At 46.4% G+C, this 25,366-nt stretch overlaps 1 protein-coding gene across 3 annotated transcripts; it reads left to right on the forward strand.

Moving 5' to 3' along the window:
* Positions 1-253: 253 nt before the first annotated feature.
* arhgef3l (Rho guanine nucleotide exchange factor (GEF) 3, like) lies at positions 254-25,366 on the forward strand. 3 transcript variants are annotated; one of them, XM_036973632.1, is made up of 14 exons: positions 258-693; positions 1,622-1,673; positions 3,782-3,838; positions 4,854-4,913; positions 7,220-7,327; positions 12,866-13,024; positions 14,607-14,669; positions 15,013-15,109; positions 15,216-15,292; positions 15,857-15,910; positions 16,056-16,259; positions 16,470-16,640; positions 21,319-21,511; positions 24,592-25,366. In XM_036973632.1, the coding sequence occupies exons 1-14, from the start codon at positions 650-652 to the stop codon at positions 24,843-24,845; spliced, it is 1,593 nt and encodes a 530-aa protein (XP_036829527.1). In that variant the 5' UTR covers positions 258-649; the 3' UTR covers positions 24,846-25,366. The 3 variants fall into 3 exon arrangements, with proteins under 3 accessions (XP_036829528.1, XP_036829527.1, XP_036829529.1); XM_036973633.1 differs by lacking the exon at positions 3,782-3,838 and having other exon boundaries at positions 254-693; XM_036973634.1 differs by lacking the exons at positions 258-693; positions 1,622-1,673; positions 3,782-3,838 and adding an exon at positions 3,867-3,976.

Genomic DNA, 25,366 nt, shown 5'->3' on the forward strand with positions numbered 1-25,366 from the left:
GTTAAGAGCAGCAGGATTGTACCTGCTCATCACTCTCTGCTTTAGAGCAGCAGGGTTGTAATCATAAGTGCATACTGTAGTAACGAGCGTTTATTGTTGGCCGTATTTAGCTAGGTCCCTCCCCTTCTGTTTGGCACATACTGACCTCTAACCAGGCTAGGGGAACCAATATGATGCTGCTTTGTTCATGTTGTCAAAGCCTTTATCAGGTCGTGAACTAGGCCAACTGGCTCACTTCCTGTATCTGACAACACTGTCATTGCTTCTAGGATCGGTATTTCTGATGCATTTCATTGACCAGTCATCTGTACAGTGTGAGTCAGTAGCGTTAACAGGGTTCAGTTGTCTGAGCCTCGTGTTGGAAACCGAACATAGCGGATACATGAAGATGTTCTGTCAGAGGATGTGGTTTTGGTACGAGAGAGCAAGGGGAAGAGAGGGGGAGGAAGGGAGGAGTCTGTTCTCTCTCTCTCTCTCTCTCTCGCCGTCTCTGGGAAGAACCAGAATAGATGAGCGACAGGTGAGCGTATTGGAAGCAGGAGAGGACTGAGGTTAGGATCCAGTTGTTGTTTTAACTTGTGTTTTAGAGTGTCTTGGGAGGATGGTCTGTGTGTTGGAGACAATGCTTTGATGAGAGAGAAAGCGAGGGATGATGGAGAGAGATGAGACTGAAGGCTACACTCGGACTTCCTGGTATGTTCTCTTGTTTCCCCTCACTGAGCTCTCTCTTTCCTCTCTCACCCTACTCAATGTCATACATAGCATTGTTACGAGGTTTTGCCTGCTGGGGTTATTAAAATGGACCTTGTTCCAATATCTCAAATGCCTATCCTACTTCCTTGGTCTTACTGACTATTGAAGATGGACCAGACACATTTACTTTTTCATGTCAGAGCCTATTAGAGATACAACAAGGAAGAAGTGAGAGGAGGGCTGCATGTTAGTAGTATTGGGACGAGGCCCTGGAGGAGGGCTGCATGTTATTAGTGTTAGGACGAGGCCATGGAGGAGGGCTGCATGTTAGTAGTATTGGGACGAGGCCCTGGAGGAGGGCTGCATGTTAGTAGTATTGGGACGAGGCCCTGGAGGAGGGCTGCATGTTAGTATTATTGGGATGGGGCCCTGGAGGAGGGCTGCATGTTATTAGTATTGGGACGGGGCCCTGGAGGAGGGCTGCATGTTATTAGTGTTGGGACGAGGCCCTGGAGGAGGGCTGCATGTTAGTAGTATTGGGACGAGGCCCTGGAGGAGGGCTGCATGTTATTAGTATTGGGACGGGGCCCTGGAGGAGTGCTGCATGTTAGTAGTATTGGGACGGGGCCCTGGAGGAGGGCTGCATGTTAGTAGTATTGGGACGAGGCCCTGGAGGAGGGCTGCATGTTATTAGTATTGGGACGGGGCCCTGGAGGAGGGCTGCATGTTAGTAGTATTGGGACGAGGCCCTGGAGGAGGGCTGCATGTTATTAGTATTGGGACGAGGCCTGGGGTTCGTCTAAAGGTGTAGGTAGTTTCCTGGTTTTGCTTCTCACTGCGCTTTCTGTCTTCTGCTCTAATGACCATATTAACAATGACGTACACGTTTAACATCATTCTGCCTCTTGTCTTTCTGTGTCTGTTGTAGGTCTGATGTACAAAGGGTTACCCACTCCACCAGCCCACCAGACCATGCAGGAGTAAGTTTATCGTTGTTGCTTACCTCTAATGTGAGCAGGACATTCATCAGGGGGACCCCCCCCCTATCATAATCAGAACCAAGTATAGTAATAAATAGTCTACAAGGCTTTCCTCTTGGCATCGGAGAGAACATTTAGCGCTTTTCAAACTCATTTCCTGCTAAATCCACACAATTTTTTTTGTCATGGGGCAGAGAGAGATTTGTTGTTGCAGCTTTTGAAGCTAAATATCCTGCCATTTCTACACCTTTTGCCACGCGGCAGAGAGAACTGTGCAGTTTTAAAGCTTAAAGAACAGTACATTTACGTTATTAAAAAAAGTACTGTGGATACCACTATCCCTGTGAGGCTCCCATACCCATGTTGCCCAGGGGTAAGAACAGAAATAGCAGGTTAATTATATTGTATTATACACTTTAATCTTATTCCACGGATCCCTTGGCCAAAAGTTCTTTCATCTGCTGTTAGTAATATTCATTCCAGTGGTCATTTGTGCTATGATGCTATTTTTGGTTTATTTTTTACCATTTTAATTGAAAACAATCACAGTCAGGTACTTCATAGTTATCACAGTCAGGTACTTCATAGTTATTTATCACAGTCAGGTACTTCATAGTTATCACAGTCAGGTACTTCATAGTTATCACAGTCAGGTACTTCATAGTTATCACAGTCAGGTACTTCATAGTTATCACAGTCAGGTACTTCATAGTTATCACAGTCAGGTACTTCATAGTTATCACAGTCAGGTACTTCATAGTTATTTATCACAGTCAGGTACTTCATAGTTATTTATCACAGTCAGTTGCTTCATAGTTATCACAGTCAGGTACTTCATAGTTATTTATCACAGTCAGGTACTTCATAGTTAGTTATCACAGTCAGGTACTTCATAGTTATCACAGTCAGGTACTTCATAGTTATCACAGTCAGGTACTTCATAGTTATTTATCACAGTCAGGTACTTCATAGTTATTTATCACAGTCAGGTACTTCATAGTTATTTATCACAGTCAGGTACTTCATAGTTATTTATCACAGTCAGGTACTTCATAGTTATTTATCACAGTCAGGTACTTCATAGTTATTTATCACAGTCAGGTACTTCATAGTTATTTATCACAGTCAGGTACTTCATAGTTATTTATCACAGTCAGGTACTTCATAGTTATTTATCACAGTCAGGTACTTCATAGTTATTTATCACAGTCAGGTACTTCATAGTTATTTATCACAGTCAGGTACTTCATAGTTATTTATCACAGTCAGGTACTTCATAGTTATTTATCACAGTCAGGTACTTCATAGTTATTTATCACAGTCAGGTACTTCATAGTTATTTATCACAGTCAGGTACTTCATAGTTATTTATCACAGTCAGGTACTTCATAGTTATTTATCACAGTCAGGTACTTCATAGTTATTTATCACAGTCAGGTACTTCATAGTTATTTATCACAGTCAGGTACTTCATAGTTATTTATCACAGTCAGGTACTTCATAGTTATCACAGTCAGGTACTTCATAGTTATTTATCACAGTCAGGTACTTCATAGTTATTTATCACAGTCAGTTACTTCATAGTTATTTATCACAGTCAGGTACTTCATAGTTATCACAGTCAGGTACTTCATAGTTATCACAGTCAGGTACTTCATAGTTATCACAGTCAGGTACTTCATAGTTATCACAGTCAGGTACTTCATAGTTATTTATCACAGTCAGGTACTTCATAGTTATCTATCACAGTCAGGTACTTCATAGTTATTTATCACAGTCAGGTACTTCATAGTTATTTATCACAGTCAGGTACTTCATAGTTATTTATCACAGTCAGTTACTTCATAGTTATCTCAGTCAGGTACTTCATAGTTATCAGTCAGGTACTTCATAGTTATCACAGTCAGGTACTTCATAGTTATCACAGTCAGTTACTTCATAGTTATCACAGTCAGGTACTTCATTGTTATTTATCACAGTCAGGTACTTCATAGTTATCACAGTCAGGTACTTCATAGTTATCAGAAATGATTTGATATTGATATACTAACCACTGAGAACCCCTGATTGGTCTCTGTCTATCACTAAGTTAGTTTGTGTCTGTGTAGAAAAAGAGGAAGCAGGATCCAGGTTCTGAGACCATCGTCAGAATCACAGAGGACAGAGTGAGTGATATGACACACACACACACACACACACACACACACACACACACACACACACACACACACACACACACACACACACACACACACACACAGGATCCAGGTTCTGAGACCATCGTCAGAATCACAGAGGACAGAGTGAGTGATATGCCGCCTCAGAAACCTATCTACATCTTGCTCTCTATCTCTGTTATACACTTCCCGGCTCTCTCTTTTCCTCTCGCTGTTTCTCTCTCTCCTTCTCTTCATCAATCTCTTTCTCGCTCTCTGTCTGTTGTAGCGGAAACTGAGCGTCGCCTCGGCAGCCACAGACTCGAACAGAGACAGAAACCTCAGCAGAACAGGCTGTTGAGACAGAAACACTGAACACTCTGTTCATCTCTGTCTCTACTGAAATGTGTTTTCCTCTCCTCATCGCCGATAGCTGAACGGACAGGATTATGTTTTCATTATGGTGCTCACACACACACACACACACACACACACACACACACACACACACACACACACACACACACACCACATTTCTCAGTCTAGACACACTAGTGTTGCATTTTTAAAAATTTTAAAATAACTTTTAATAGTAAAATATGTGAATAGTCCAGTCACTAATATTAAATAGATTGTGTTTCAGTCACTAGCAGCTGTAGTAGACGTGGTAACTAAGTGTTACCGGCAGCCATTTCAGATTTGACTCGACTCCTCTTCCTCTTCTAGAGACTCGCACAGGAAACAGGAACTGAGCCTGCAACAATATCTTCTGTCTCTGTCCCTAGGCCATCTCTCTCTCGCCATCTCTCCTCTTTCTGTCTCTATCTCCCTCTATCTCATTGATTGATTGATATTATATATATGTATATAATTATATTCTGGTATCTGACTTTGCTCGTTCTGATATTTCTTAATTTATTTATATCTATTTTCTGGTTTAACCATCTTGCTGCATGTGTACGTGACCAGTAAACTTTGATTTTGACTGACTTCATTCTCTTCTGTGATTGGTTATTTCTGGCAGGATGACGAGGATGATGAGGATGATGACGATATGACGTCAGACCTGATGAAGGACTCTGAGGTGTGTGTGCTGTATGACGTGTCAACCATAGGGAGGTGTAGTCTAACGGCTAGGGGATGACGTCAACCATGGGGAGGTGTAGTCTAACGACTAAGGGGGATGATGTCAACCATGGGGAGGTGTAGTCTAATGGCTAGGGGTATGACGTCAACCATGGGGAGGTGTAGTCTAACGGCTAGGGGGATGACGTCAACCATGTGTAGGTGTAGTCTAACTGCTAAGGGGGGATGACGTCAACCGTGGGGAGGTGTAGTCTAACGGGATGACGTCAACCATGGGGAGGTGTAGTCTAACGGGATGACGTCAACCATGGGGAGGTGTAGTCTAACGGGATGACGTCAACCGTGGGGAGGTGTAGTCTAACGACTAAGGGGGATGACGTCAACCGTGGGGAGGTGTAGTCTAACGACTAAGGGGGGATGACGTCAACCATGGGGAGGTGTAGTCTAACGACTAAGGGGGGATGACGTCAACCATGGGGAGGTGTAGGTGTAGTCTAACGGCTAAGGGGGATGACGTCAACCGTGGGGAGGTGTAGTCTAACGACTAAGGGGGGATGATGTCAACCATAGGGAGGTGTAGTCTAATGGCTAAGGGGGATGACGTCAACCATGGGGAGGTGTAGTCTAACGGCTAAGGGGATGATGTCAACCATGGGGAGGTGTAGTCTAATGGCTAAGGGGGATGACGTCAACCATGGGGAGGTGTAGTCTAACGGCTAAGGGGATGATGTCAACCGTGGGGAGGTGTAGTCTAATGGCTAAGGGGGATGACGTCAACCATGGGGAGGTGTAGTCTAACGGCTAAGGGGATGATGTCAACCATGTGGAGGTGTAGTCCAAGGGCTAGGGGGATGACGTCAACCATGGGGAGGTGTAGTCTAATGGGGATGACGTCAACCATGGGGAGGTGTAGGTGTAGTCTAACGGCTAAGGGGATGATGTCAACCATGGGGAGGTGTAGTCTAATGGCTAAGGGGGATGACGTCAACCATGGGGAGGTGTAGTCTAACGGCTAAGGGGATGATGTCAACCATGTGGAGGTGTAGTCTAACGGCTAGGGGGATGACGTCAACCATGGGGAGGTGTAGTCTAATGGGGATGACGTCAACCATGGGGAGGTGTAGGTGTAGTCTAACGGCTAAGGGGATGATGTCAACCATGGGGAGGTGTAGTCTAATGGCTAAGGGGGATGATGTCAACCATGGGGAGGTGTAGTCTAATGGCTAAGGGGGATGATGTCAACCATGGGGAGGTGTAGTCTAATGGCTAAGGGGGATGATGTCAACCATGGGGAGGTGTAGTCTAACGGCTAAGGGGATGATGTCAACCATGGGGAGGTGTAGTCTAGCGGCTAAGGGGATGATGTCAACCATGGGGAGGTGTAGTCTAACGGCTAGGGGGATGACGTCAACCATGGGGAGGTGTAGTCTAACGGCTAGGGGGATGACGTCAACCATGGGGAGGTGTAGTCTAACGACTAAGGGGATGTTCCATGTCTCTGAGGTACTGTATGTTCAACGTCTCTGAAGTACTGTATGTTCCACGTCTCTGAGGTACTGTATGTTCCGTGTCTCTGAGGTACTGTATGTTCCATGTCTCTGAGGTACTGTATGTTCCGTGTCTCTGAAGTACTGTATGTTCCGTGTCTCTGAGGTACTGTATGTTCCATGTCTCTGAAGTACTGTATGTTCCGTGTCTCTGAGGTACTGTATGTTCCATGTCTCTGAGGTACTGTATGTTCCATGTCTCTGAGGTACTGTATGTTCCATGTCTCTGAGGTACTGTATGTTCCATGTCTCTGAAGTACTGTATGTTCCGTGTCTCTGAGGTACTGTATGTTCCGTGTCTCTGAGGTACTGTATGTTCCGTGTCTCTGAGGTACTGTATGTTCCGTGTCTCTGAGGTACTGTATGTTCCGTGTCTCTGAGGTACTGTATGTTCCGTGTCTCTGAGGTACTGTATGTTCCGTGTCTCTGAGGTACTGTATGTTCCACGTCTCTGAGGTACTGTATGTTCCACGTCTCTGAGGTACTGTATGTTCCGTGTCTCTGAGGTACTGTATGTTCCGTGTCTCTGAGGTACTGTATGTTCCGTGTCTCTGAGGTACTGTATGTTCCGTGTCTCTGAGGTACTGTATGTTCCGTGTCTCTGAGGTACTGTATGTTCCGTGTCTCTGAGGTACTGTATGTTCCGTGTCTCTGAGGTACTGTATGTTCCGTGTCTCTGAGGTACTGTATGTTCCACGTCTCTGAGGTACTGTATGTTCCATGTCTCTGAGGTACTGTATGTTCCGTGTATCTGCAGGAGCCCAGTAATAAAAGGGTTAAGCCGGTGGGTAAAGGGGGAGGAGTCACAGGCATCATCACCCCAGTCAAAACACCTGCCCTGAAACGCCTGGGAAAGAGCATAACGGTAACACACACACACACAGAGAGAACACACACGCACAGAGAGAACACACACGCACAGAGAGAACACACACGCACAGAGAGAACACACACGCACAGAGAGAACACACACGCACAGAGAGAACACACACGCACAGAGAGAACACACACGCACAGAGAGAACACACACGCACAGAGAGAACACACACGCACAGAGAGAACACACACGCACAGAGAGAACACACACGCACGCACAGAGAGAACACACACGCACGCACAGAGAGAACACACACGCACGCACAGAGAGAACACACACGCACGCACAGAGAGAACACACACGCACGCACAGAGAGAACACACGCACGCACAGAGAGAACACACGCACGCACAGAGAGAACACACGCACGCACAGAGAGAACACACGCACGCACAGAGAGAACACACGCACGCACAGAGAGAACACACGCACGCACAGAGAGAACACACGCACGCACAGAGAGAACACGCACGCACAGAGAGAACACGCACGCACAGAGAGAACACGCACGCACAGAGAGAACACGCACGCACAGAGAGAACACGCACGCACAGAGAGAACACGCACGCGCACACACACACACACACACACACACACACACACAGACAGAGAGAACACGCACGCACACACTCACACAGAGAGAGAACGCACACACACACACACACACACAGAGAACACATGCACACACACAGAGAACACACACGCACACACACAGAGAGAACACACACGCGAATACACACACACACAGAGAGAACACAAACGCACAGAGAGCACATGAATACAATGGCTGAATCCAAGATGGCGTAGCAGTCAGACGTCTTTTGTCTTCGTCTTGTCGTGTCCCATGTTTATATCTTTTTTTCTTCACATACCTTTTAAAATATTTTTCTTAACCTCAAATTCAACATACTCTCCTGCAATCCGCCTCACCCAATGTGGTATGGATCTGCTATTTTCTTTACCTCAGAACCGGAACCCTCAACAGAAGCTAGCCAGCTAACTAGCTACTGCTAGTGGTCATCAGCTAACCTTTAGCCCGGACAACTCTTGCCAGTCTGCACAGTGCGATTCAAACCAGAGCAAATCAGACGTATTTTTTTTTTCTCCATATCTCCGGATTCCTACGGCAGGCTCTGAACCTTATCACCTGGATCTACGCAGCTAGCAAGCTGCTATTAGAGTGGCCTCTCCTGGCTAACGTCTCTGTCCTGAAGCAAGAACCAATTAGCCTGGAGCTAGCCTTTGCTTGGCCCATCTCCCGGCTAGCGAAAGAGGTCCATCAACCACTCCTTGGGCTACAATACCTATTTTGCCAATTTTCCTGGACCCCATGTACTGTCGACATGGAGCCCCGCCGACTGGACTACCGACGTAAATCGCCCGGGGGGGGTTTTCAGCTGGCTCCTCCGTCGCGACATCCCCTGAATGTCCATCTGCTAGCCTGCTAGCCGCGGCCCACTAGCTTTCTAGAGCATATCAAACTGTTAGCTGAAGAGGCCCATCAGACAAAGTCTTTGGCCACTATACCTGTTTTACCAATTGGCCTGGACCCTTTTACTACACAGAGCCCTGCTGATCCATGACGACTGGTCTGCCGACGTAACCGCATGAGGGGGCTACAACAGACTTCTTCAGTCGCGACGTCCTTCTAAGGCCTATCTGCTAGCCTGATATCCCCGGCCCGCTAGCTGTCTGAATCGCCGTGTCTCCAGCCCGTCCAGCGACTCATTGGACCCTATGATCACTTGGCTACGCATGCCTCTCCCTCATGTCAATATGCCTTGTCCATTGCTGTTCTGGTTAGTGTTTATTGGCTTATTTCACTGTAGAGCCTCTAGCTCTGCTCATTATACCTTATCCAACCTATTAGTTCCACCACCCACACATGCGATGACAACGCCTGGTTTCAATGATGTTTCTAGAGACAATATCTCTCTCATCATCACTCAATGCCTAGGTTTACCTCCACTGTATTCACATCCTACCTTACCTTTGTCTGTACATTATGCCTCAAATCTATTCTACTGTGAAACCTCCTTTTACTCTCTGTTCCAAACGCACTAGATGACCAGTTCTTAAAGCCTTTAACCGTACCCTTATCCTACTCCTCCTCTGTTCCTCTGGTGATGTAGAGGTTAATACAGGCCCTGCAGTTCCTAGTTCCACTCCCATTCCCCAGGCGCTATCTTTTGATGACTTCTGTAACCGTAATAGCCTTGGTTTCCTGCATGTTAACATTAGAAGCCTCCTCCCTAAGTTTGTTTTATTCTGCTTTAGCACATTCTGCCAATCCGGATGTCCTAGCCGTGTCTGAATCCTGGCTTAGGAAGACCAACAAAAATTTCCATCCCTAACTATAACATTTTCCGACAAGATAGAACTGCCAAAGGGGGCGGAGTTGCAATCTACTGCAGAGATAGAACTCTGCAGGCTGTCTTACTCTCCAGGTCTGTGCTCAAACAATTTGATCTTCTACTTTTAAAATCCACCTTTCTAGAAACAAGTCTCTCAACGTTTCCGCTTGCTATAAACCACCTTCTGCCCCCAGCTGTGCCACGGACACCATATGTGAATTGATTGCCCCCCATCTATCTTCAGAGCTCGTGCTGTTAGGCGACCTAAACTGGGACATGCGTCACATCCCGGCCATCCTACAATCTAAGCTTGATGCCCTCAATCACACACAAATGATCAATGAACCTACCAGGTACAACCCCAAATCTGTAAACATGGCCACCCTCATAGATATCGTCCTGACCAACCTGCCCTCCAAATATACCTCTGCTGTCTTCAACCAGGATCTCAGCGATCATTGCCTCATTTCCTGCATCCATAATGGGTCTGCGGTCAAACGACCACCCCTCATCACTGTCAAACGCTCCCTAAAACACATCAGCGAGCAGGCCTTTCTAATCGACCTGGCCCGGGTATCCTGGAAGGATATTGACCTCATTCCGTAAGTAGAGGATGCCTGGTTATTCTTTAAAAGTGCTTTCCTCACCATCTTAAATAAGCATGCTCCATTCAGAAATGTAGAACCAGGAACAGATACAGCCCTTGGTTCACTCCGGACCTGACTGCCCTTGACCAGCACAAAAACATCCTGTGGCGTTCTGCATTAGCATCAAATAGCCCCCGTGATATGCAACTTTTCAGGAAAGTTAGGAACCAATATACACAGGCAGTTAGGGAAGCAAAGGCTAGCTTTTTGAAACAGAAATTTGCGTCCTGTAGCACAAATTAAAGTAAAGTCCATGGACTTTGCAGCTGCCCACTGCACTGAAGCTAGGAAACACTGTCACCACCGATAAATCCGCGATAATTGAGAATTTCAATAAGCATTTTTCTACGGCTGGCCATGCTTTCCACCTGGCTACCCCTACCCCGGTCAACAGCCCTGTACCCCCCACAGCAACTTGCCTAAGCCTCCCCCATTTCTCCTTCACCCAAATCCAGATAGCTGATATTCTGAAAGAGCTGCAAAATCTGGACCCCTACAAATCAGCTGGGCTAGACAATCTGGACCCTCTCTTTCTAAAATGATCAGCCGAAATTGTTGCAACCCCTATTACTAGCATGTTCAACCTCTCTTTTGTATCGTCTGAGATCCCTAAAGATTAGAAAGCTGTCACGGTCATCCCCCTCTTCAAAGGGGGAGACACTCTAGATCCAAACTGCTACAGACCTATATCTATCATACCCTGCCTTTCTAAGGTCTTCAAAAGCCAAGTTAACAAACCAATCACCGACCATTTCGAATCTCACCGTACCTTCTCCGCTATGCAATCTGGTTTCAAAGCTGGTCATGGGTGCACCTCAGCCACGCTCAAGGTCCTAAACAATATCATCGATAAGAGACAATACTGTGCAGCTGTATTCATCGACCTGGCCAAGGCTTTCGACTCTGTCAATCTCCACATTCTTATCAACAGACTCAACAGCCTTGGTTTCTCAAATGACTGCCTGGGCTGGTTCACCAACTACTTCTCAGATAGAGTTCAGTGTGTCAAATCGGAGGGCCTGTTGTCCGGACATCTGTCAGTCTCTTTGGGGGTAACACAGGGTTCAATTCTCAGGCCGACTCTTTTCTCTGTATACATCAATGATGTCGCTCTTGCTGCTGGTGATTCTCTGATCCACCTCTACGCAGACGACACTGTTCTGTATACTTCTGGCCCTTCTTTGGACACTGTGTTAACTAACCTCCAGACGAGCTTCAATGCCACTCTCCTTCCGTGGCCTCCAACTGCTCTTAAATGCAAGTAAAACATTTAGTTTGCTCTTCAATCGATCGCTGCCCACACCCTCCCGCCCGACTAGCATCACTACTCTGGACGGTTCTGACTTAGAATATGTGGACAACTACAAATACCTAGGTGTCTGGTTAGACTGTAAACTCTCCTTCCAGACTCACAATAAACATCTCCAATCCAAAATTAAATCTAGAATTGGCTTCCTATTTCGCAACAAAGCATCCTTCACTCATGCTGCCAAACATATCCTTGTAAAACTGACTATCCTACCGATCCTTGACTTTGGCGATGTCATTTACAAAATAGCCTCCAACACGCTGCTCAAAAAATTGGATGCAGTCTATCACAGTGCCATCCGTTTTGTCACCAAAGCCCCATATACTACCCACCACTGCGGCCTGTATGCTCTCATTGGCTGGCCCTCGCTTCATATTCTTCGCCAAACCCACTGGCTCCAGGTCATCTTTAAGTCTTTGCTAGGTAAAGCCCCACCTTATCTCAGCTCACTGGTCACCATAGCAGCACCCACCCGTAGCACGCGCTCCAGCAGGTATATCTCACTGGTCATCCCCAAAGCCAACACCCCCTTTGGCCGCCTTTCCTTCCAGTTCTCTGCTGCCAAATGACTGGAACAAATTGTAAAAATCACTGAAGCTGGAGACTTATATCTCCCTCACTAACTTTAAGCATCAGCTGCCAGAGCATCTTACCAATCACTGTACCTGTACACAGCCCATCTGTAAATAGCCCCTCCAACTACCTCATCCCCATACTGTTATTTATTTTATTTATTGTGCTCCTTTGCACCCCAGTATCTCTACTTGTACATTCATATTCTGCACATCTATCACTCCAGTGTTAATGCCATTTTGTAATTATTTCGCCTCTATGGCCTATTTATTCCCTAATTTTACTACATTTGCACTCACTGTATATAGACTTTTTCTATTGTGTTATTGACTGTATGTTTGTTTATTCCATGTGTAACTCTGTGTCGTTGTATGTGTCAAACTGCTTTGCTTTATCTTGGCCAGGTCGCAGTTGTAAATGAGAACTTGTTCTCAACTAGCCTACCTGGTTAAATAAAAAAAACAAAAAACACACACACTCTCTTACACATAAGTATACACACGCGCAACCTTCCAGACTAGCATTGGGGAAGTCTGCTCTGGTACACCAGAGATTGAGGAAACTAAATTCTAAATGTCTAAATTCAAATATGTGTAATATGAATGTCTCATCTCTTAGTGTGTGTGTGTCTCTCTCCCCTCAGAGGTCCATCAGTTTCCGGACAGAGGCACGACCTTTGCCCCCTGCTCCTATTCGCTCGCGGCAGAAGGCCTCGTCGTTCCCGCGGCGACGCAGTAGCCAATGCTGGAGTGACACAGTGGACAGTCACGACCTCACGGCCAAGGAGATCAAACGACAAGAGGTCAGGGGTTTAGTCTTACAGGGGTTTAGTCTTACAGGGGTTTAGTCTTACAGGGGTTTAGTCTTACAGGGGTTGGAGGTCAGGGGTTGGAGGTCAGGGGTTGGAGGTCAGGGGTTGGAGGTCAGGGGTTGGAGGTCAGGGGTTGGAGGTCAGGGGTTAGTCTTACAGGGGTTAGTCTTACAGGGGTTGGGGGTCAGGGGTTGGAGGTCAGGGGTTCCAATTATTTCTCCTTCCTCCCAAAGTGTGCACTCGTTATCTTCCCTTCACTGTTTTGAAAGGAAACAAAAGTAAACTGCTTTAAGAAACAAGGTGGTGAGAATTCCACTAGTCTGTGTCTACACCAATCCACTAGTCCGTGTCTACACCAATCCACTAGTCCGTGTCTACACCAATCCACTAGTCCGTGTCTACACCAATCCACTAGTCCGTGTCTACACCAATCCACTAGTCCGTGTCTACACCAATCCACTAGTCCGTGTCTACACCAATCCACTAGTCCGTGTCTACACCAATCCACTAGTCCGTGTCTACACCAATCCACTAGTCCGTGTCTACACCAATCCACTAGTCCGTGTCTACACCAATCCACTAGTCCGTGTCTACACCAATCCACTAGTCCGTGTCTACACCAATCCACTAGTCCGTGTCTACACCAATCCAATGCCTTTAGGTTTGTAGGAAGTAGTGAACACTATTAGGTTTGTAGGAAGTAGTGAACACTTTGGGAGAAGGGAGATAATGTTGGGATGCACTCGGGGAGGCAGTTAGGAGCTTGGGATGTGGTTGTAGACTTGTTTATGACGTTGCATCAGGTCAAGTGGTCTCATATGGTAGTTGTGGAGAGCTACAGGCCAGTGTGTGCATGTTTTGTTCCAGCACAACACTAACAAACACGTCTGAGTAATCTAACCCAGGCCTGGGGCTGTGGTGTGGTACAGGGTAGTAGAGACTGTACAGTGTCCTGTCTGGGTGGGGCATCAGTTGCGGTTTCATTTCCTGTTAAAGGCCTCTGCCGGGTGAGATGAATGAGGAAGTGAGCTGGTAGAACTTCCTGTTTCAGAAATTCTAACTGATCAACTGTGGTACCTCTGTGTGCCTGTTTCTGTGGAAGTGTGTGTGTTTTTGCATTTTTTTTGTGATGAGGTGTTTTGGTTTTCAGTGAACGATGGTTGTGTAGGCTTAAACAGAATCTACAGTCTAGTAACCCATGAGGCTTAAACAGAATCTACAGTCTAGTAACCCATGAGGCTTAAACAGAATCTACAGTCTAGTAACCCATGAGGCTTAAACAGAATCTACAGTCTAGTAACCCATGAGGCTTAAACAGAATCTACAGTCTAGTAACCCACGAGGCTGGTGTCCCCTCTCATGTAGAAGTCAGTGCTCAATAAATAAACTCTATGTCTCTCTCGCTCTCTCTCTCTGTCTCTCTCTCTGTGTCTCTCTCGCTCTCTCTCTCTCTCTCTCTCTCTCTCTCTGTGTCTCTCTCGCTCTCTCTCTCTCTCTCTCTCTCTCTCTTTCTCTCTTTCTCGCTCTCTCTCTCTCTCTCTCTCTCTCTCTCTCGGTGTCTCCCCTCTACTAGGTGATCTATGAGTTGACGGAGGGAGAGAGACAGCTGATCGAAGACCTCAGTCTGGTTAAAAAGGTACCTGTCAACTCTGTGGTGTTCCAGGTGTTCTAGGAACTAACTCTGTGGTGTTCCAGGTGTACTAGGAACTAACTCTGTGATGTTCCATGTGTTCTAGGAACTAACTATGTGGTGTTCCATGTGTTCTAGGAACTAACTCTGTGGTGTTCTAGGAACTAACTCTGTGGTGTTCCAGGAACTAACTCTGTGGTGTTCTAGGAACTAACTCTGTGGTGTTCTAGGAACTAACTCTGTGGTGTTCCAGGTGTTCTAGGAACTAACTCTGTGGTGTTCCAGGTGTTCTAGGAACCAACTCTGTGTTGTTCCAGGTATTCTAGGAACTAACTCTGTGGTGTTCCAGGTGTACTATGAGCCCATGCTGAAGTTGGACATCATGACCGAAAGTGAACTAGGGCAGATCTTTGGTACTCTGGACTCTCTCATACCTCTCCACGAAGGTAACCCACAATCCTCCTCTTTAAGGTCTCATTTCCTGTCTGTATTCAGATTGAAGGTGTATTTATCTGGATGGTTCTGTGTTTGTTTGCTCTGGTCTTGTTGTAGATCTCTTGGCTCGGCTGGAACGCCTGAGAGGATCAGAAAAGACTGTTGGGGCAGTTGGAGTAACACTCTTCAATTGGGTGAGAAACCGTCACCATGGAAACTGAGGACTGAAAGAGAAGAGGGAGAAGGGAATGCACTTTGTGAACCATGTCTTCATCCCTCCCTCCCTCCCTCTCTCCCTCCCTCCCTCCCTCCCTCTGTCTCTCCCCCCCTCTATTTCTCCCTTCTCCTTATTTCTCTCTCCATCCCTCTCTCCCTCTGTCTCTCCCCCCTCTATTTCTCCCCTCTCCATCTCTCCCTCCCTCTATTTCTCCCTTCTCCTTATTTCCCTCTCCCCTCTGTCTCTCTCCCTATCTCTCCCTCCCTATGTCTCTCTCCCTATCTCTCCCTCCCTCTGTATCTCTCCCTACCTCTATTTCTCCCTTCTCCTTATTTCACTGTCCCCTCTGTCTCTCTCCCTATCTCTCCACTCTGTCTCTCTCCTTCTGTCTCTCTCCCTCTTTCTCTCTCCCTATTTCTCTCCGCCTCTATTTCTCCTCTCTCTCGCTCTATTTCTCTCTCCCAATCTCTCCCTCTCTCTCTTTGTCCCTCCCTCTCTTTCTCCCAATCTCCCTCTCTCTCTCTCTCTCTCTCTTTTATAGTTCCCCTGTCTAGAGGCGTATGTGACATATTGTTGTAACCAGGTGGAGGCTAAGGTGAGTGTTTCCTGTCAAGGTTTGTTTCTAGCCAGTTTTTACCTGTCACTGTCATCATATTAGGTATTATTCTATTTTGCTTAATCAGTTGGTGGATTGGTTAATTGATGCACTGATTGAAGGTTTATTGATTGTATTGATTAAGGCCCTGTTGGACATGAAGAAGCAGCAGAAACGAGTGGAGCAATTCCTTCGTCTGTGCCAGGAGTCGTCTTTTAGCAGGAAGTTGGACCTCTGGAACTTCTTGGACCTCCCTCGCAGCCGATTGGTCAAATACCCGCTGTTGCTACGGGAGATTCTGAAGAGCACGCCACCAGATCACCCCGATGAAGACACACTGCCTGACGCTGTGAGGATACACACACATTGACTGGTTGTTTCATTCATTTATTTATTGGCTGATTGATGGGTCGCCTGATTGATTAGTTGATACTCCCCCCCAGTTTGTCCAGTCCATCGTATCAGATATGGCCGTCATTGTAATTAAGAATTTGTTCTTAACTGACTTTCCTAGTTAAATAAATGTTAAATATATATATTTTTAAATGTCCCCCCCCAGTTGGAGTTGGTCCAGTCCATCGTATCAGAGGTGGACAGAAAGACCGGGGAGGCGGAGTGTCAGTTCTATAGGAGGGGCTTGGCTTACCTGGAGGAGGGCCAAAGGCTCCCTGAGATCCAGCTGTCACGATTCCTCTACTGCCACGGAGAGCTGAAGAACAACAAGGGACAGGTACTGTCTATCTTTCCTCGGGTCTCCACCGAATTAGGTAAATCCGCCTTCAGTTTTAATGTCCCCCATTTCTGGAATAACCTGCAGAACTCCCTGTGGCCGGGGCCTCCCGAGTGGCGCAGGGGTCTAAGACACTGCCACTAGGGATTCTGGGTTCGAGTCCAGGCTCTGTCGCAGCCGGCCGCGACCGGGAGACCAATGGGGCGTCATCGTCCGGCTTAGGGGGAGGGTTTGGACCGCAGGGATGTCCTTGTCCCATCACTCACTAGCTACTCCTGTGGCGGGCCGGGCGTAGTCCACGCTGACACGGTCGCCAGGTGTACAGTGTTTCCTCCGACACATTGGTGTGGCTGGCTTCCGGGTTAAGCAGGCATTGTGTCAAGAAGCAGAGAGGCTTGGTTGGGTCGTGTTTCAGAGGACGCACGGCTCTCAACCTTCGCCTCTCCCGAGTCCGTACGGAAGTTGCAGCGATGAGACAAGACTGTAACTACCAATTGGGGAGGAAACGGGGTAAAAAAAAAAAATATATATATATATATATATATATATATATATATATATATATATATATATATATATATATATATATATATATATATATATATATATATATATATATATATACACACACAGTTGAAGCCGGAAGTTTACATACACCTTAGCGAAATACATTTCAACTCAGTTTTCACAATTCCTAGAATCCAATCCCAGTAAAAATTCCCTGTCTTAGGCCAGTTAGGATCACCACTTTATTTTAAGAATGTGAAATGTCAGAATAATAGTAGAGAGAATGATTTTGTTCAGCTTTTATTTCTTTGAGTTTGAGTTTGTGGAGTGGTTGAAAAACGGGTTTTAATGACTCCAACCTAAGTGTACAGTGCCTTGCAAAAGTATTCGGCCCCCTTGAACTTTGCGACCTTTTGCCACATTTCAGGCTTCAAACATAAAGATGTATTTTTTTGTGAAGAATCAACAACAAGTGGGACACAATCATGAAGTGGAATGACATTTATTGGATATTTCAAACTTTTTTAATAAATCAAAAACTGAAAAACTGGGCGTGCAAAATTATTCAGCCCCTTTACTTTCAGTGCAGCAAACTCTCTCCAGAAGTTCAGTGAGGATCTCTGAATGATCCAATGTTGACCTAAATGACTAATGATGATAAATACAATCCACCTGTGTGTAATCAAGTCTCCGTATAAATGCACCTGCACTGTGATAGTCTCAGAGGTCCGTTAAAAGCGCAGAGAGCATCATGAAGAACAAGGAACACACCAGGCAGGTCCGAGATACTGTTGTGAAGAAGTTTAAAGCCGGATTTGGATACAAAAAGATTTCCCAAGCTTTAAACATCCCAAGGAGCACTGTGCAAGCGATAATATTGAAATGGAAGGAGTATCAGACCACTGCAAATCTACCAAGACCTGGCCGTCCCTCTAAACTTTCCGCTCATACAAGGAGAAGACTGATCAGAGATGCAGCCAAGAGGCCCATGATCACTCTGGATGAACTGCAGAGATCTACAGCTGAGGTGGGAGACTCTGTCCATAGGACAACAATCAGTCGTGTAGTGCACAAATCTGGCCTTTATGGAAGAGTGGCAAGAAGAAAGCCATTTCTTAAAGATATCCATAAAAAGTGTTGTTTAAAGTTTGCCACAAGCCACCTGGGAGACACACCAAACATGTGGAAGAAGGTGCTCTGGTCAGATGAAACCAAAATTGAACTTTTTGGCAACAATGCAAAACGTTATGTTTGGCGTAAAAGCAACACAGCTCATCACTCTGAACACACCATCCCCACTGTCAAACATGGTGGTGGCAGCATCATGGTTTGGGCCTGCTTTTCTTCAGCAGGGACAGGGAAGATGGTTAAAATTGATGGGAAGATGGATGGAGCAAAATACAGGACCATTCTGGAAGAAAACCTGATGGAGTCTGCAAAAGACCTGAGACTGGGACGGAGATTTGTCTTCCAACAAGACACTGATCCAAAACATAAAGCAAAATCTACAATGGAATGGTTCAAAAATAAACATATCCAGGTGTTAGAATGGCCAAGTCAAAGTCCAGACCTGAATCCAATCGAGAATCTGTGGAAAGAACTGAAAACTGCTGTTCACAAATGCTCTCCATTCAACCTCACTGAGCTCGAGCTGTTTTGCAAGGAGGAATGGGAAAAAATGTCAGTCTCTCGATGTGCAAAACTGATAGAGACATACCCCAAGCGACTTACAGCTGTAATCGCAGCAAAAGGTGGCGCTACAAAGTATTAACTTAAGGGGGCTGAATAATTTTGCACGCCCAATTTTTCAGTTTTTGATTTGTTAAAAAAGTTTGAAATATCCAATAAATGTCGTTCCACTTCATGATTGTGTCCCACTTGTTGTTGATTCTTCACAAAAAAATACAGTTTTATATCTTTATGTTTGAAGCCTGAAATGTGGCAAAAGGTCGCAAAGTTCAAGGGGGCCGAATACTTTCGCAAGGCACTGTACGTAAACTTCCGACTGTGTGTATATTAATATAAAAATAACTCTGCGTCTTGAATCCCTGGAGCTGCAAGGGAAATAAAGGAGTCTAATGTTAAATGTATTTAATCAGGGTTCCCCTGATCAGGGTTCCCCCGATTAACGACCTGGTCTCAACGGGTTCCCCTGATCAACGACCCTGGTCTCAACGGGTTCCCCCGATTAACGACCTGGTCTCAACGGGTTCCCCTGATCAACGACCCTGGTCTCAACGGGTTCCCCCGATTAACGACCCTGGTCTCAACGGGTTCCCCTGATCAACGACCCTGGTCTCAACGGGTTCCCCTGATTAATGACCCTGGTCTCAACGGGATCCCCTGATTAACGACCCTGGTCTCAACGGGTTCCCCTGATTAACGACCCTGGTCTCAACGGGTTCCCCTGATTAACGTCCCTGGTCTCAACGGGTTCCCCTGATCAACGACCCTGGCCTCAACGGGTTCCCCAGATTATTGACCCTGGTCTCAACGGGTTCCCCTGATTAATGACCCTGGTCTCAACGGGATCCCCTGATTAACGACCCCGGTCTCAACGGGTTCCCCTGATTAACGACCCCGGTCTCAACGGGTTCCCCAGATTAACGACCCTGGTCTCAACGGGTTCCCCTGATTAACGACCCTGGTCTCAACGGGTTCCCCAGATTAACAACCCTGGTCTCAACGGGTTCCCCTGATCAACGACCCTGGTCTCAACGGGATCCCCTGATTAATGACCCTGGTCTCAACGGGATCCCCTGATTAACGACCCTGGTCTCAACGGGTTCCCCTGATTAACGACCCTGGTCTCAACGGGTTCCCCTGATTAACGACCCTGGTCTCAACGGGTTCCCCTGATTAAAACAATTCAGTTACGAAAATAAATCAAATGTTAGGTGGGTTGGAGCCAATGTTGTTTTATTTAACCTTTATTTAACCAGGCAAGTCAGTTAAGAACAAATTCTTAATTTCAATGGCGACCTAGGAACAGTGGATAAACTGCCTTGTTCAGGGGCAGAACGACAGATTTTTACGTTGTCAACTCGGGGGATTCCATGTAGAAACCTTTAGGTTACTGGCCCAACGCTCTAACCACTAGGCTACCTGCCTCCTCTAACCACTAGGCTACCTGCCTCCTCTAACCACTAGGCTACCTGCCTCCTCTAACCACTAGGCTACCTGCCTCCTCTAACCACTAGGCTACCTGCCTCCTCTAACCACTAGACTACCTGCCTCCTCTAACCACTAGGCTACCTCCCTCTAACCACCAGACTACCTGCCTCCTCTAACCACTAGGCTACCTGCCTCCTCTAACCACTAGGCTACCTGCCTCCTCTAACCACTAGGCTACCTGCCTCCTCTAACCACTAGGCTACCTGCCTCCTCTAACCACTAGGCTACCTGCCTCCTCTAACCACTAGACTACCTGCCTCCTCTAACCACTAGGCTACCTCCCTCTAACCACCAGACTACCTGCCTCCTCTAACCACTAGGCTACCTGCCTCCTCTAACCACTAGGCTACCTGCCTCCTCTAACCACTAGACTACCTGCCTCCTCTAACCACTAGACTACCTGCCTCCTCTAACCACTAGGCTACCTGCCTCTAACCACTAGGCTACCTGCCTCTAACCACTAGGCTACCTGCCTCCTCTAACCACTAGGCTACCTGCCTCCTCTAACCACTAGGCTACCTGCCTCCTCTAACCACTAGGCTACCTGCCTCTAACCACTAGGCTACCTGCCGCCCCAATTGTTTCTGAGGTTACTATTATACACAGTGCGTTCAGAAAGTATTCTGACCCCTTGACTTTTTCCACATTGTTACATTAGTCTTAATTTAAATTTGATTCAATTAATTGTTTTCCTCAGCAATCTACACACAATATCCCATAAGGACATCACAATACCCCATAATGACATCACAATACCCCATAATGACATCACAATACCCCATAATGACATCACAATACCCCATAATGACAAAGTGAAAACTACAATTTCTATATACCAGTTTTTGCTTTGTCATTATGGGTTATTGTGTGTAGATTGATGGGGAGGGAAAAAAACAATTTCATCAATTTTAGAATAAGGCTGTAATGTAACAAATTGTGTAAAAAGTCAAGGGGTCTGAATACTTTCTGAACGCATTGTATTTCCGTCCTCCTGTAGAAGCTCCATGTGTTCCTGTTTGAGCTGTGTCTGGTTCTGACCCGCTCGGTGGAGGACAAAGAAGGGGGTGTGGTCTTTCAGGTGTACCGCCAGCCCCTCCCCACCGCCACACTCCACCTAGAAGACCTACCTGATGGGGAGGGCGGCGGTGGAGGGGCCTTCAGGGGGGCCTTCACCAGCGGCAACGACAAAGGTATGGAGTGTTACTGACTGTTACTGACTGTTACTGACTTACTGACTGTTACTGAGTGTTACTGAGTGTTACTGACAGTTACTGACTGTTACTGACTGTTACTGAGTGTTACTGAGTGTTACTGAGTGTTACTGAGTGTTACTGAGTGTTACTGAGTGTTACTGACTGTTACTGACGGTTACTGACGGTTACTGACGGTTACTGACGGTTACTGAGTGTTACTGAGTGTTACTGACTATTACTAAGTGTTACTAAGTGTTACTGAGTGTTACTGAGTGTTACAGACTGTTACTGAGTGTTACTGACTATTACTAAGTGTTACTAAGTGTTACTGAGTGTTACTGAGTGTTACTGAGTGTTACTGAGTGTTACTGAGTGTTACTGTTACTGAGTCTTACTGACTATTACAGCCTGTTACTGACTGTTACTGACTGTTACTGACTGTTACTGACTGTTGCTGAGTGTTGCTGAGTGTTGCTGAGTGATGCTGAGTGTTGCTGAGTGTTGCTGAGTGATGCTGAGTGATGCTGAGTGATGCTGAGTGTTGCTGAGTGTTGCTGAGTGTTGCTGAGTGTTGCTGAGTGTTGCTGAGTGTTGCTGAGTGTTGCTGAGTGTTGCTGACTGTTACTGAGTGTTACTGATTGTTACTAACTGTTATTGTTACTGTGTGTTACTGGGTGTTACTGGGTGTTACTGGGTGTTACTGACGGTTACTGACGGTTACTGACTGTTACTGGCTGTTACTGACTGTTACTGGGTGCTACAGACTGTTACAGATTGTTACAGATTGTTACAGATTGTTACAGATTGTTACAGACTGTTAGACTGTTACAGACTGTTAGACTGTTACTGACTGTTACTAAGTGTTACTGAGTGTTACTGAGTGTTACAGACTGTTACAGACTGTTACAGACTGTTACGGACTGTTACGGACTGTTACGGACTGTTACGGACTGTTACGGACTGTTGCTGAGTTACTGTTGCTGAGTGTTACTGTTGCTGAGTGTTACTGTTGCTGAGTGTTACTGTTGCTGAGTGTTACTGTTGCTGAGTGTTGCTGAGTCTTAGACTGTTGCTCTGTTTTACCTAGTGTTACTGAGTGTTACTGAGTGTTACTGAGTGCTACAGACTGTTACTGAGTGTTACAGACTGTTACTGAGTGTTACAGACTGTTACTGAGTGTTACAGACTGTTACAGAGTGTTACAGAGTGTTACAGAGTGTTACAGAGTGTTACTGTGTTTTACCGAGTGTTGCAGAGTGTTACTGTGTTTTACCGAGTGTTGCAGAGTGTTACTGTGTTTTACCTAGTGTTGCAGAGTGTTACTGTGTTTTACCTAGTGTTACTGAGTGTTACTGTGTTTTACCTAGTGTTACCGAGTGTTACCGAGTGTTACCGAGTGTTACCGAGTGTTACCGAGTGTTACAAACAGTTACTGGCTGTTACTGAGTATTACAGACTGTTGCTGAGTGTTGCTGAGTGTTGCTGAGTGTTGCTGAGTGTTGCTGAGTGTTGCTGAGTGTTGCTGAGTGTTGCTGAGTGTTGCAGACTGTTGCAGACTGTTGCAGACTGTTGCAGACTGTTGCAGACTGTTGCAGACTGTTGCAGACTGTTGCAGACTGTTGCAGACTGTTGCAGACTGTTACTGACTTACTGAGTCTTACAGACTGTTGCTGTGTTTTACCTAGTGTTACTGACTGTTGCAGACTGTTGCAGACTGTTGCAGACTGTTGCAGACTGTTGCAGACTGTTGCTTACTGTTACTGACTTACTGAGTCTTACAGACTGTTGCTGTGTTTTACCTAGTGTTGCAGACTGTTGCAGACTGTTGCAGACTGTTGCAGACTGTTGCAGACTGTTGCAGACTGTTGCAGACTGTTGCAGACTGTTGCAGACTGTTGCAGACTGTTGCAGACTGTTACTTACTGTTACTGACTTACTGAGTCTTACAGACTTGCTGTGTTTTACGTAGTGTTACTGAGTGTTACTGTTGCTGAGTGTTACTGTTGCTGAGTGTTACTGTTGCTGAGTGTTACTGTTGCTGAGGGTTACTGTTGCTGAGTGTTACTGTTGCTGAGTGTTACTGTTGCTGAGTGTTACTGTTGCTGAGTGTTACTGTTGCTGAGTGTTACTGTTGCTGAGTGTTACTGTTGCTGAGTGTTACTGTTGCTGAGTGTTACTGTTGCTGAGTGTTACTGTTGCTGAGTGTTACTGTTGCTGAGTGTTACTGTTGCTGAGTGTTGCTGTTGCTGAGTGTTGCTGTTGCTGAGTGTTGCTGTTGCTGAGTGTTGCTGTTGCTGAGTGTTGCTGTTGCTGAGTGTTGCTGTTGCTGAGTGTTGCTGTTGCTGAGTGTTGCTGTTGCTGAGTGTTGCTGTTGCTGAGTGTTGCTGTTGCTGAGTGTTGCTGTTGCTGAGTGTTGCTGTTGCTGAGTGTTGCTGTTGCTGAGTGTTGCTGTTGCTGAGTGTTGCTGTTGCTGAGTGTTGCTGTTGCTGAGTGTTGCCGTTGCTGAGTGTTGCCGTTGCTGAGTGTTGCCGTTGCTGAGTGTTGCCGTTGCTGAGTGTTGCCGTTGCTGAGTGTTGCCGTTGCTGAGTGTTGCCGTTGCTGAGTGTTGCCGTTGCTGAGTGTTGCCGTTGCTGAGTGTTGCCGTTGCTGAGTGTTGCCGTTGCTGAGTGTTGCCGTTGCTGAGTGTTGCCGTTGCTGAGTGTTGCCGTTGCTGAGTGTTGCCGTTGCTGAGTGTTGCCGTTGCTGAGTGTTGCCGTTGCTGAGTGTTGCCGTTGCTGAGTGTTGCCGTTGCTGAGTGTTGCCGTTGCTGAGTGTTGCCGTTGCTGAGTGTTGCTGAGTGTTGCCGAGTGTTGCCGAGTGTTGCCGAGTGTTGCCGAGTGTTGCCGAGTGTTGCCGAGTGTTGCCGAGTGTTGCCGAGTGTTGCCGAGTGTTGCCGAGTGTTGCCGAGTGTTACAGACTGTTAGACTATTACTGACTGTTACTGACTGTTACAGAGTGTTACAGACTGTTACTGGGTGTTACTGAGTGTCACTGAGTGTCACTCTGTTACTGATCCTCATTCTCTCTCTGTCTGTCAGTACGTAACTGTCTCAGGGTGTCCAGTAGGGGGCGCTCCAAGGCCCAGTCTCACAGTCTCCAGGCCAACGACTCATTCAACAAGCAGCAGTGGATCTCCTGCCTGCGCCAGGCCATGGTCCAATCACGAGACAGGGACGCCCAGGTCAGCCAATCACCGCTGTCGTCCCGCCTCTCCCCAGACTTCGCCCTGTACCACATCGCAGAGCTGAGTCTGAGCTCAGACACCGAGATGGCAGACCAGAGCAGTCAATGACCGAGCAGAGTGATCCGTGACAGACAGACTAGACCAATCCAATCAAAGACTGATCAACTAATTGCTTAGCAATAGTCCCATGATGCATTTGGAGGTGGTAGTGATGTTAAACATGAAGGATGTGTACGCTGGTCAGTACAGTTTTATAAGGGGAGAGAGGGGGGTGGGTGATGTTATATTGGCTCGTAATGTAATGTGCCTTCTAGCCTGGGTGCCAGGCTGTTTGTGCTCTCTTGTCTCAACTCCTTATGGAATCGTCATGCAGAACAATGACCACGGAGATCTGGGACGAGGAGAACATACTTTGGGAGCTCTGGAGTCAATCAAGTTCCAAACGATTCCATCATCAGACGTCTTCTGGAATAGGATGTGATAATGCCTAGAGAACGGTCTTTGTGCCATATACATGTTTGAACTCCCTTGCGATGTTAGCTGTGATTATAGATCACATTGATAACCTGTACAGATTCAAGGCAATATTGATGAAAGTAAATGTTATGAGTGAAGTGGGTATTTTTAAA

This window comes from Oncorhynchus mykiss, unplaced genomic scaffold, assembly GCF_013265735.2.
Source record: "Oncorhynchus mykiss isolate Arlee unplaced genomic scaffold, USDA_OmykA_1.1 un_scaffold_279, whole genome shotgun sequence".
NCBI classification, from domain to species: domain Eukaryota; kingdom Metazoa; phylum Chordata; class Actinopteri; order Salmoniformes; family Salmonidae; genus Oncorhynchus; species Oncorhynchus mykiss.

Bases quoted from the DNA above. Each gene is read 5' to 3' on its own strand.
- arhgef3l (XM_036973632.1), top strand. From the start codon at position 650: ATGATGGAGAGAGATGAGACTGAAGGCTACACTCGGACTTCCTG. The intron at 1,674-3,781 runs GTAAGTTTATCG...GTGTCTGTGTAG, and splicing joins GCCCACCAGACCATGCAGGA to AAAAAGAGGAAGCAGGATCC. The intron at 15,293-15,856 runs GTGAGAAACCGT...TCTCTTTTATAG, and splicing joins GAGTAACACTCTTCAATTGG to TTCCCCTGTCTAGAGGCGTA.